Source organism: Parasteatoda tepidariorum, chromosome 5 (assembly GCF_982258835.1).
Source record: "Parasteatoda tepidariorum strain Cologne lab strain chromosome 5, Ptep-v5.0, whole genome shotgun sequence".
Lineage (NCBI taxonomy): Eukaryota > Metazoa > Arthropoda > Arachnida > Araneae > Theridiidae > Parasteatoda > Parasteatoda tepidariorum.
In genome coordinates this window covers 108,876,297-108,889,812 of record NC_141759.1, presented here as the reverse complement: position 1 = coordinate 108,889,812, position 13,516 = coordinate 108,876,297, and the positions used below count along the sequence as shown (strand labels likewise).

At 30.3% G+C, this 13,516-nt stretch overlaps 1 protein-coding gene across 6 annotated transcripts in view; it reads left to right on the top strand.

Annotated features, from left to right (window-relative positions):
- LOC107445073 (RNA-binding protein Musashi homolog 2) overlaps window positions 1-13,516 on the top strand; it is a 184,054-nt gene that overhangs the window by 25,707 nt on the left and 144,831 nt on the right. Inside the window, exon 1 of one of the 6 annotated variants that reach the window (XM_043050660.3) lies at window positions 8,749-9,085. The exons of 4 other annotated variants lie outside the window; for them this stretch is intronic. In XM_043050660.3, the coding sequence (XP_042906594.1) occupies window positions 9,027-9,085 (59 nt within the window). In that variant the 5' untranslated portion in view covers window positions 8,749-9,026. Of the gene's footprint in view, window positions 1-8,748; window positions 9,086-13,516 lie in introns of those variants that run through there. One more of the 6 variants, XM_087164755.1, reaches the window with a different exon arrangement.

Genomic DNA, 13,516 nt, shown 5'->3' with positions numbered 1-13,516 from the left:
AGCTTGCGCTTCAACCACACATTCTGCGTAAATTAACAAACATAGAATTTAATAGACACAAAAGGTTCTTTTTCTTCTAAGCATTTTCTTTTTTAAATATACTCTTTCAACTAATCAACAACAAAAAATTTCCCTTTCTCAATTAAAGGGAAGACTTAGTTTTTTTCTTATCAAGTGATTATTTCCCTTTCACGCTTTTTAAAAAAATGTAAAAAATAACTGTATTACGTTTAGTTTATGTATTACCTTATTTAATCTTCAGGAACCTAAAAGAACAATTTCGCATTTTATAAAAACACTTGAAAAAAAATTACGAAAAATTATTCTAAAAAATAGATTTTTTTTTTCAAAATTACTAATAGCATATGTTGCTAATAACAAATATTAAGATTATAAGTTATACCAAGAAATAAAACCATAAACTTTCAGTAAATTTATGTTTTTTTTTTAAACTACTTTTCATTTTCAGGGATCATTTTTGATATGCATACAAAATGATTTATTTTTTTCATTGATATTGATTTATAATGATTTATTTCTGATAACTCAAAACATTAAAAAGTTTGGTTATTTTAAAAATGTTTTCTAAACATGAATGGCATCCTGATTTTTTCATTTAATAGCTTAAAAGAGTTTAAAAACGAAATGTTGTTGGAAATTCTTTCAAAGTTCTTGACAAAAGCAACCGATTGTCTGTCAACTGGAAAAGCAGGCGAGCTGTCAATCATGTGTGATGCAACACTTCTCTGTGTGTGTGTGTGTTATTTTTAGGGATCTTATCCACCCACGCCTCTTAAGCAGGCATCCTAATTATTTTCCCTCACTTCACAGAAACTTTAGAAGAGAGTTGTCTCGTTAAATTGTTTAGAAAAGCTTTCACACCCCCCCCCATTGTTTGTTTGTTTGCTCGCTTTATTGTTTTTTCTGTTCTTTCAGAATCTTTAGGCAGTTGCGAAAAGTCGCACACCGAATCTTGGCTTCGTAACGCTTTTGTAAATATTTTACAAATGAGTTTTTTTAAACTTTCTTTCTTATTAACTGTGGAAAGCACAAGCAGGGTCACTTTGTTAACAATACTTATTAGATGAATTGGATAAAATGAAAAAAACTCTCTAAGATCATTAAATATTAATTAAAAATTAATCTGCGAGTAATTATAATTAACTCTTTATTATCACACTTTAAATAACTCTTTAAATCTGTTTCAACCCTTTCCTTGTCACTTACTTAGGAGATTTTTTTTTTATCGCTGATTCTTTTTCATTAAAAATATTTTAATTTTCATATAAAAAGAAAATCTTTATGTTGATTATTTTATTTTATAACCGTCGATGAACAGCCGACACAATTTTATGGATTTCCGACTACTAATGGTCAACTCCGTAGCCTTAACCCAATCCAGAAGACAAGAGAACTCATGGATCATGTATTGGGAGAAATTTGCCTTCGCGGAGGACATTTTGATGGAGCTAACCCGTATTTGCGTTACATGGAGACGAAGACCGCGAGAACCTCCCACGGTAAGGCTGACGACAAGGGGACTCTAACCAACACCTCCTAGAAGAAGGAAGGCCTTAGCACGGATCAATTTAGTAGTCCGATGTGACGAAGTTAACTGCGCAGTTGATGAAAAATAAGAAAGATGTCATTACGTTCGGAGTACTAAGCTGCGCAGTGATTGAAAATACGAAATATATCATTACGTTTGGACTACTAAAGGATATTTATGGTAACCCGTGCAGAGGCCTACTCTATTCTAGGAGGTGTTGCTCTAACCCGTGATCCGTCTACCACTGAGGATATTTCACGTCAGTGCTGTGGTCGGTGCAAGTCGGATGCGGAATTCGTATCGACTGGGATTCGAACCCAGTTTGCCTCATTGGAAGGCGAACGCTCTATCCCCTGAGCCATCGTGGCTCTTATAATTACCAGCATATCTCTGGGGTTACTGATCCAGGAGTTCCCTTGTCTTCTGGATTGGTTCAAAATGACGAGGCTTAGGAGTTGAACATAAGTAGTCGTAAACCCAATATAGGGTCGGCTGTTCAACGACGGTAATAAAATAAAAATATAATAAAAGACCAGCATGTACTTAAAGTCAAATGCAATTGTGTGAAGCAGATAAAGAAGTTTTCATATCAATCGCTACAAGATTAGGATCTTTTAAAGATCGAAAAATATTTCGCTAACGGCGTTCGTATAGTTTATGCATATTAGTTTTACTTCATTGAAGTATAACGCGTATCTTAGAAACATTTTAGTTTATATCCACCACAAAAATAGCGGTAAATACTTTACACCAAAGTAAAAGCTAACCCTTGGCTGTGGTGTATTTCATTAAGTGAAGTTCCCAGTGTAGTGAAACACAAAGAATGTTTTTTATTATTATTTTACTTAATGTTAAGTAGCATCCGCCGTTTTTTTAATTCAGTAACACTGAGATTCATAACTACAGTATGATATAAAATAAGGGTCAGTATATTTATTTTTAGAATAAAATACACTATAAAAAATTTTCGTGTATCTGAGCACTAAAAACGGTGGCAGCAACTTTACACTAAGGTGGTGTTCAACTAAATTAAAACCCAAGGATAATTTCTGATGTTATGCAAAAACCTAGAAAGTTCTGATGTTACACTACTCGGTGTACGCTGCCAACCACCATTTTTGTTATTTATTAATATTAAAATTTATAACTACAGTAAGTCAATCATAATCATATCATAACATATCAGAGTCCAATCATAACATAGCATCAATCATAAAATATGTAGAGTACATTCAGAAAAGTTATTTTTGAGAACCAATATAAAGTAAGAATCAGTAGTTGCATACCTGCACTCATTCTTAAAATAAAACGATTCTGTAAATCATACATACTCGTAGCAGAGAGAATATTAAGACGAATTCGAACTATACTTAACAGAGTAAGAGCGGTTAAAGAAATATTTACCACATTTTACAGAGACCTGAAAATTAAAATATAATTATCCTTATTACACAACTAAAAACATACATATATTTTGAAATATATATATTTTATTTTCTGCAGATGTTTAGCAGCTTGGAAGAAGACAATCACCACAATTTTAACCGTAAACAGTATACAGCCGATACCCAAAGTATGTCAAAATGGGTGTTTTCGGAAGCAAAAATAATTCACAAATGGCGGCTTCAATGCGGGGACCAGTACTTTATAACCGTGGTTGAATAGCCAACCCAATTTTTGGGTTAAGGACTACTAATGTTCAACCCCGTAGCCTTGTCATTGGGAACCTAATCCAGAGGACAAGGAGCTCGTGGATCAAGTATTGGGAGAACTTTGCCTTCGCGAAGGATTTTTTTATGTAACTAGCACGCATCTGCGTTACATATAGAAGAAAACCTCCCACGGTTAGTCTGACGGCAAGGGGACTCTAACCCATGATCCGTCTACCACAGAGGATATTTCGCGTCAGCACTGTAATCAGTGCAAGCCGAATGCGGAATTTGTATCGACCAGCCATTGCTGGGATTCGAACCCGCTCACCTCATTGGAAGGTGAACGGTCTTGATGTTACTCTCTCTTTTAAAGTGGGTTTAACTTGAAATAAAGTGATAATGCTGTGGAGTTGATGGAGTGATATAGCTACACCAGAGTTGTTATTAAAGTTCCGCTGAATTAAATCGCTCATTTTAAAGCAATTAAAAACGCCGACAGTTATTTCAAATGATAACTAGAACTGCAACATTTGTGGATGAATAGTTAGTATATAAAATATGTATCTCAGTATATAAAATACAAATCATTTCGTCATTCTTAGGCAGATCAGCGGAAAGGATATGGAAACTTGCTATGCAAACAATTATTTTTGCATCTATAGTACCTCAATATAATAATATTTTGCTATTATTTCAGACTAAAATGAATTGAATAAAAATAAATAAAAATTTTGTTTTAACAAAATAACAAGAAATTCTGCAACTAAACTCTTGTTAATCCTTATTATAGTATATCTGGGAAACTTGTGACCCTCTGGCTCTGAAGGCTGAATTTTAAAGAATAGAAAAAAAAAGGAATAATTTAATTATGCTTGCACGGGTTCACCGAATATATATATATATATATATATATATATATATATATATATATATATATATATATATATATATATATATATATATATATATATATATATATATATATATATATATATATATATATGATGACGAAATATGACAATTTACAGTCTCTTGCATCAAGATCTAATACTATACTAATAACATTGATATATAACATTGCTGTCAGTATTTTAAAATGACCTTGTACTAGCATTGGCTGTTTTGTATATTTAAAAAATTTTATTGAATTTCAAAATGTCATTTTCCTGGTATGTCACAAACGATATTTCCAATAATGGCTAACTTCAAAACATCCAACATCTAATTTTCAATACAACATCTAATTTCAAACATCAAACATTCAATAACTAATTTTTTTTTATCTCAATCGTGGTAAGCATTTCTAGAATATGTGCAGAGGGTATTATTTACAAAACTTCGTTGAAAATAATTTTTTCTGTCAATAATTTGTTTGTCACAAGAAAATCTGTCATTATCCTGACGACTTTTATTTAGTAATTTATAACCAAAATAGATAGCACCAGTAATTAATATCTTATGTTAATAGATTAATTAGAATACCATCCTATCTGAACATGTCTTATTGCATGAATAAAGCGCCAACTTTCTGGTTCAAAACCTATTTCAAAAAATTTTTTCTAGGTGAGTAGGTTTTTATATTGTCATTTTCCTGTCTTCTTGAAATCATTAATAATATAAACTACATAGATTTATCAGAGTTATTTCAAGAAATCCTGTTGTTTTCTGCGGAATGTAAACATTTTAGGCCGAAATGTTAAATTAAAGTTAAATGCTATATAATGGCAAATTATCATTATCCTGGCTGTCATTTCCCTGGCTTATGAATACCAGGACATTAAAACAGTTACCAGAAAAAAAAATTTAAGCAATTGAATGCAAAGAGAGAAAGCAAATATTAACATAATACCAAGTTTATGTAAGATTGTAAGATGCTTGAATGTAATCAAAGTTTTTTTTTTTTTATTTAATGATTGATTATTATGCACAATTTAATTCTGTACATATCAGCAACAAAAACATTTTCGATTCCCTCTACAGTGGATAAAAGAATTAATTTAAGCAATTCATGGTCCATCTAACGCGAAGACTTAAGTTGAGTAACTTACTATTAGCTTAAAATGACTGTTCTTTTAACTTCTGAGCTAATATGTCATTTTCCTGGCATTCAAAACTTGGTGAATTTCTATTTTATTTTTTTTTCCTGAGCGAATGTCAATAAACAGTACTGCTGTCTATAATATATTAATAAATATAGCTAAATAAATTTAGATTATTTTAAAGACTTTGAATTTTAAGAAATTTTTTGTTCCGTTCAAAGAATCACCCATATGTTCATTCACATTGACATTTGAATATATTTGAGATATATAAATATTTATTTCTAACGACGTTTACAATTTACATTAAATTTGAACAAAGACAGTAATTACATTTTGACATTTTTAATAAATTTATTTTGCAAATTACATAATTTGTTATTAATCCATCTGAAGACCAAAGCATATAAATTTTATAAAATATATTATTATTTAATTTGAAATATGCTTGCATTGCATTCATTTAAGGCACAAAAGAATTTCATGTCTGAAAAATTATATTTTATTTAAGAAATAAAATGCTGCATGTAGGCACCATTCACTAAATCAATGAACAAATCATTTAGTTGAACGCTTGCTTTTTTGTGAAATTATTTTTTATTTACTGACTTGCAACATTAGTATGTCATAAAAGCATATGATAAATCTCAAAAGGAATAATTATACATTTTTAAAAAATTTCATTTGTCAAAAACTGTTTTAAGTTAATAAGCTAGAGTAGTTTAAAAATTTCTCTACAGAAAGTATTTACTCTAACTGAATTACTAATTTTTTACACAGTCTCTGACAGAGCCGGATTATACCTTTCGTGGGCCCTAGGCATAGCCGTTTTTGGACCCTCCCCTCCTTCCCTCACTCCTCCCCTCTTTCCAAAATATAGGCTAAAATTTTCTTGCATATTTTTTTTAACATTTTTATTAATATGGATTTTAATTTACAAATTTGTTTATCGAACTTTATCTGCAATACCGACATACTACCGATATTGCAGTTGATATCGATAATACCATTATGATTAGTTCGATCGATAACAATGCTAAAGATAAACTTGTGAATACGTTTCCTAACGTTCACACTGCATTAAGTATATATTTGTCGATTCTCGGATCAAATGCAGAAGGAGAAAGATCTTTCTCCAGATTAAAATTGATAAAAAATTATTTGCGTTCAACAATGATCGTTTGGCATCGCTCGCACTTATGTCTATTAAATACGACATTTTGCGTAGTTTTGGAATTCGACAGCATAATACAAGATTTCGTTGAATTCAAAAATCGCAAAAAAGTAATATATTAGATCATAAGATTCTGCAAAATAATTTATTACCGAAAAATATTATATTTTTATTTGTATCTTCATAATTTTGTGCAAAATACACTTGTTGTTTTTAAAGCTAAATTATTTTTGTCAACAAATTTTTTTCTCCCATGTTTTTCGTAGGCCCCTGAATTTCGTAGGCCCTAGGCACGTGCCTAGTGTGCCTATAGGTCAATCCGGCCCTGGTCTCTGACCAAATTATCAGGCGCACTATCAGATTCCATGTGAAATTATTGTTTTTACGGGACTGAAACCGGTTTGCACTTTCTTACGTTCGGGTGCCGATCGGTTAAATAAATATAACATTAATAAAATAAATATAAATTAATATAATATAAATTCGACGATTGCTTAAATTAGGCGATATATTCTATAAATATAGAACAATTATTATATCAGGTATTATATTAATAGATTGTAATAATTAGGTCAAATTATTAGACGCACTGTAGGGGAGAGTGGGGTCAATTGTAACAGGGTACGATTGTAACAGAGCAAAAATTTCGAGTGTCGGGTTTTAGATTTGGTTCTTAGGTGGCGCACAAGGTGTATTTAATAAATCTACATGTGCACCCCTGCTGGCAACCATTTCTAGGTACTTTTGAAAGAGTTACATCACAAAAGATATTTTCACGCTACGCAAGTAATTTTTTTGGTATTAGAATATTATATTGCAACAAAGTAATTTTGTTTAAATAAATAAAATTTACTGACCGAATATGTAAGTGGACACCTTAATTAACATTTCAGAAAAAAAAGATTAGTTTAGTTAATTAACTAGCATTGTTTTTAACAAATGAAGCTGAAATGGCGTCTTGGGGACAATTGTAACAATAAGTAAAGGGGCGATTGTAACAGCTGAAAATAAATAATCTTATGCTTACAAACCATTACTTAACTCTTTAAGAACCACCAATAGTTTCCTATATCATTTATATTATGTTGCATGTGCATAATTTTATTTATCACCTTTCACAGCATAAATTAAAATTTTTAACCCCTTAAAGTTTAAAGTTTAACCCTTTAGGTCTCTGCTCATTATTATTTTTACTCCTAAAATATCACTACTATTTTGATCAATAAAAAAATATATCACAACTATGATAATATGTATAATTAACTATGTTTAAGTTGAATTTATGAACTGTTACAATTGACCCCGTAAGTGGGGACAATTGTAACAAGTGCACGACTGTCGAAAATTGTTAATTACTAATATAATAACATTTAAAATAAGGTATTTATTTTTTTTTCTAGTAGAGAATAGTCTACTTTACTCGTCTGTCAATTAATACTGATAATATATTGGATTTTTTGTTAGTTAAAAATAGTTAAGTAAAAAATGTTACAATTGACCCCACTCTCCCCTAGTGTTTTAATAATGACATGTTTTGCAGTAGTTTATAGGCAATGTTTTTATATTTAAACCTGCGTGTAATGGGTTTTTATTCAGGAGGTTTTTTTATATACTTCCTATTTATAATTATTTTTAACGTATTGTGTTACAATGTTAATCCATTGATACAAGAACGTAAACAAGTGCAAACCGGTTTCAGCCGCGTAGAAACACTAAAGCTGTATAGTGTCACGTGATAATTAAGAATTTTCATAGAATCTTATAGTGCGTCTAATAATATGGGGCTGGCCAGGGGCTGTAATAGTATTAAACTAATTATAATCCGAATTCCAAAAAAAAATGTCTGTTTTTTTTTATTATTTGGATCAACATTTTTTCCTATTTGATAAAATTACTTGGGGGAAAAAATTATATGAACCAAATAATAAATGATTATAATTTTTGTCACCCCATGTTCTAAATGTAAAATGCCTGGGAATTCGAATAACCTATTTCTTGCACCACCGAAAACCCTTGTTTGTGCGTAAAGTTGTTTCGCCTGCCTTCATTGTCAGATAAAAGAGAAGCAGCTTTTACAGAGGCTTCCGAGGAAGATGCCTCTCTATAAAGATATTGGATGATGCTTATGATAGTTGGATGCTCAGGAGTGTATAACGCGAAAATAATGATTAAAAATATGATTCCTAAATTTAGAAAAATGTTGGGGGGGGGAGGGGGTTGTGTTGTAGGGATATATAGAGGCAACGGTCGATAGATGGCAGCATCGTATCTGTTAGAAGTAGTGGTTGGAAAGGGGAAATGACGTCAAAGGGAAGAAAAGGGAGAGCGCTTGCGTCAGAAGGGAGGTCCAATGGCAGAATGGAAGGAAAGGTTTCTCTATTAATCAAGAATCTGCACGAAGAGGTGGAGACCACGTAAAGGAATTTTGTAGCCGAGGATGGAAAGCAGTGGCCCCCCAATCAAGCCGCTTCTAAACTGTTTTATACTTTCTTTTTGTACAGTTCAATAGGACACCACCCTTTTGTTTTTTTACACAATAGAGACAAGTGGCGGCCGAACTTCCGAAACATAAAAATAACATTTTTTATTGTTCCTTACACCAAAAAGTAGTTATGGATTCCGAAGATCAAAGCAGTGCAGCCAGCCCCACTGATGTCTCCCACGACCCCGGGTAAGTTCTTCCCCCCCTTTCAACACAACACATTGTTTCATTTATTTTAAAGAGTTATTCTCTCATATGGCATGCCATGATCTTTTGTTCTAAATAAAATAAGAATGAAATTTTCGGAGATGTTATGAAACTGATTCGAAAATTTGGGTCGATCGAATGTTTCTTTTAAAGTAACAGAGATCCCTTCTCATGTCAATAATTGGTTCATGAACTGTTCACATTCGTGAAGGCATACCGATTTCTAACATCACTTTTAAAGCTAGAAATAGACTCTTAAATACTTTATTGGCGAGTTTAACTTCACTCTCTTTTTTGTTTCATATTGGATTCTAGTAGTGAGAAAGAAATAATCGAATTTCGGAAAGATTTTTTTTTTATCTTACATTATCTGTACAGAATTTAGAGCATAAAATATTAACGGACTTGCAAACTGAATAAAATTAATCAATTTTTTAAAGTGTATTTCATATTTAAAATAATTCATTTTAAGAATTTGCTTTGATCAAATAATTTTTCTGTGCTGTGATATAACTTGAATGCAAATCTTCTTGCGTTAAAATTTTATGATATTTATTGCATGTTCTTGCTTTAAAAAGAGCTCGGATCACGTGATCGACCCTTTAGTTTTAAGTAAAGAAATAAAAATCTAGAATTGTATGTCTGAGTTTCTTCTTATTTTTAAAACAAAAATGACCTCAGATGTGTTTTTGTGAAGAACCATGTGCCATAATTATTTTCATATTGACATTTTCTATTTAGGAAACATGCAATGCAAATAAATTATACCCATTTGGGTTTATTTAAGAGTTTCAAAATGATTGGTTTTATCCAATTTAAATGGAGTTTCAAACCTTTTACGGATAATAAAACGTGTTTACATTCGTTACGGAAGCATCTAAAATAGAGAAAAGCAACATTTAAAAAATATATTTCATTCTATATTCTTAAAAGAAAAAAATTCTTTTGTGGAACAACATTTTGCAATAATTTGAGGAATAAATGATCAATTGTATTCAATTAGAATCTTTTTTTTAACTCTAATTGACTTTTTTGAAGTCTCATAAAAGAAAGTCTTATGTGACAGGATTACATGGTATGATTTGAATATTTTAAGCATTTAATTGTGTGAACATTCAACATTTTTATTCACATTATATTTTTATTTATAAAATTTTTGTTAACATTTTTATTTTGTTATTCAACATTTGTTATTCAATATTTGTCATTCAACATTTTTTAATTCAATAATGCAACTTTTATCAGTAATATTTTTCATATTAATATTATTGGCAAAACTGTCAATCAAATCAAATTGAAAAAAATAACTAAAGAAATTTTTTTGAAACTTTTAAGGAAGTAAAATTATTTGTAAAATTTTAAAATGCATTGTAAAAGTTAAAAATTAAATTATCAAACTCAAAATTTCTACGAAAAAAACATTTTTACAATTGTATTTGCAAAATACTACTATGAGTTATTAAATTTATCGGCATACCTTTCTCACGTATTAGAACTTAGTATATTTTTCCTGTGTTGTTTCATGATATGCATAAAGTTTAAATAAATGGGGATAAAAAGTGATTGCTCAAATGCATCAAAACTGAAAAATTAAACTTTCATATTGTTGTTTCAGCTTATAAAAAAATTAAAAAAAACTGTTACTACAAGAGAATGCCTAAACATTTAAAATAAAATAAGATTTTTTATAAATACAATATAGTAAATTTTATTACCACTTAAAATAACACTTTTTCTTACCAAACATTCGACCGTTTTCTTCTCTAAAAGTAGCCCCTTTGTATTTACTTAAAAGGTAATTTGAAATCTTAAATGTTTAATCCTTAGTACGCTATAGATATCTGGCTATAGATATCTCAAGCTACAGATATCTGGCACCTTTATCTAGGTTCACTTTTTCTAATATAGTTTGCTATGCCAATTTTATGTTTGAAAACCTTCTTGCTCTATCGTCTCATGTTTTTAATGTATTAGCAAAAATTAATTTTTATGGAACACCATTTAATATTCATAGATCACTATTTAAATTTTTTTAAACTTAATAGTTTAAATTTCATTAATTTTAATGAAATATTGTTTACATTATTAATTATTATGGAATTCTTTTTTCATTGGGTACAATGATTACTCACAGACACTAAGACTTTTTTTTTCTTACAAACGTCGTGGAATAGCCGACCCAATTTTTTGGGTTTACGACTGTTAATGTTCAACTTCGTAGCCTTGTAATTTTGAACCCAATCCAGAGGACAAGAGAACTCCTGGATCAAGTAGTGGGAGAAATTTTGCCTTCGAAGAGAACTTTTTTTCAGACCTAATCCTCATTTGCGTTACATGGAGAGGAAGACCTCGAGAAACTCTCACGGTTAGCCTGACGGCAAAGGGAACACTTAGATTTCGTGAGTTTCTTTGCAATGATCAAGTGACAGTTTTTGCTAGAATTACAAAAAGATTTGGAGAAAAAAATCTCTAATAAAGCAAGCAAAGAAAAAGAGAATGAGGAAAGAGCAATGAATAAAAGCCACCATTTTAACAATTAAATGAATTTAATGACTGATTTGATTCAGGCTGTTAAACGTGAATTCAATATAATTAAATATTTATTGCGAATGTCAATAGATACTTTCTGAAAACTTATTAACATGCAAAGTTTAATTTGAAGCGATGGGGAAGAAACTTTTATTGCACATTCTGATATTTCTTAATTGTTCATAATACAATTATATAATATGTCTAATACTATAGTATATAATTTGTATTATGTACAATTAAGAAGAATTATATTTTTTGATGTACTGATTTAACAATATGGAGAATAATTTTGTGATAAGTTAAAATTATTGACAAAAATTATAAACTGTTTCATTTTAATAATTCTTTAAAAAAAACCGTTGATAAAACATTATTGCAATGCAATGAGAGCAATAATTGGAATTTAAAAATATTATTAAGCTATTTAAGAGTTCTTAACATTTTACGAAATGCGTGAAGTTTCTTCCATGAACTTTAAATTAATCTTCGTAATCTTAATTTTTTTTTTAAGAAAATGTGATATTTCATTGGAGTGAATATTCAATTACTTTACATTTGTGCTTCATTTGTTCAAATAAAATTGGACGTGAATTCATATAATTGCTAAAGTGAGGGTTTTTTTCAATGCTTTAATTTCTCTATGCTTTTTTTCGGGGTGTTTTCGATGCTTTCCGGTACTTTTCATCCGTTTACCATTTTCAACTATGTGAATGCTCAAGATGTGTAAAACACTGAGGTACACATTAAATGAAGGTTGTAATTTCAGTGTGTATGGATTTATTAAACTAGATATTTAATAATGTGGTAATGATATACAATAAAACAGCTCCTCTGTAGACTGAAGAAGTTAACTGCTTATGATAGAAACAAATAATTTGACTCAAAACAAAATCATCTGTCTTATAAAATAGATTCTAAGATATCTGTAAATTTTTTTTCTGTATCTGTACATTTAATTTGTTTACCAGTATTATTAGAGAAAGCACTATGTAGGGTGATTTGTCTTTTTAGTTCACTGTACATTTTTCGAACTATAATTCGAAGCGGCCCGTTACTCTTAAATAGAATCACTTATAGTCATTGAAATTTTTTTGTTCCATATGTTTTTACAATAACTGACAATTCTCTTAATTAAGACAGCTTCTCTTAAAATTTGGTTTGGAACAGTGATGGCTCAGGTGATAGAGTGCTCGACTTCCATTGAGGCGTATCGGGTTCGAATCCCCCAAATAGCTGGTCGATGTGAATTCCGCATCCGACTTGCGCCGACCACAGTGCTTCTTAAAATATCCTCAGTGGTAGACAGATCATGGGTTAGATTTCTTTACCTTCAGGCTAACCATAAGAGGTTCTTGTGGTCTTGTTCCTCTCCATGCAAAGCAGATGCGGGTTAGTTTCATCAAAAAAGTCCTCCACGAGGGCAAATATCTTCCAATATTTGATCCAGGTGTTCCCTTGTCTTCTGGATTGAGTTCAAAATGACAAGGCTATTGAGTTGAACATTAGTTGTCGTAAACCCAAAAAATTGTCATTCGTTCAACGACGGTTACATATATGTTAAAAAAAATTTGTGTTTAAATTAATAGAGAGCTTTTTGTTCAATGAATTCGTAATCTTTGTAAGATTTTTTTAAAAATTTTCATGGTGTTTTTCTTTTTAAACAACACATTTCTCTTTATCGACTGTATCTACTTTTGGAAATATTTTCTCCTGTTTTTCCCCGTTCACATTTAGAACTTTTTTTAAATACTTAATAACTTCTTCTTTTCTTCTATTTACTTTGAAAAGCTCTAAATTTTAAAGCTTATTTAGAACGTCAACTTTTTCAAAAGTAAATAAAAATATCGTGCTATGGTATTTTATATAGAATCGAGTTTCAAT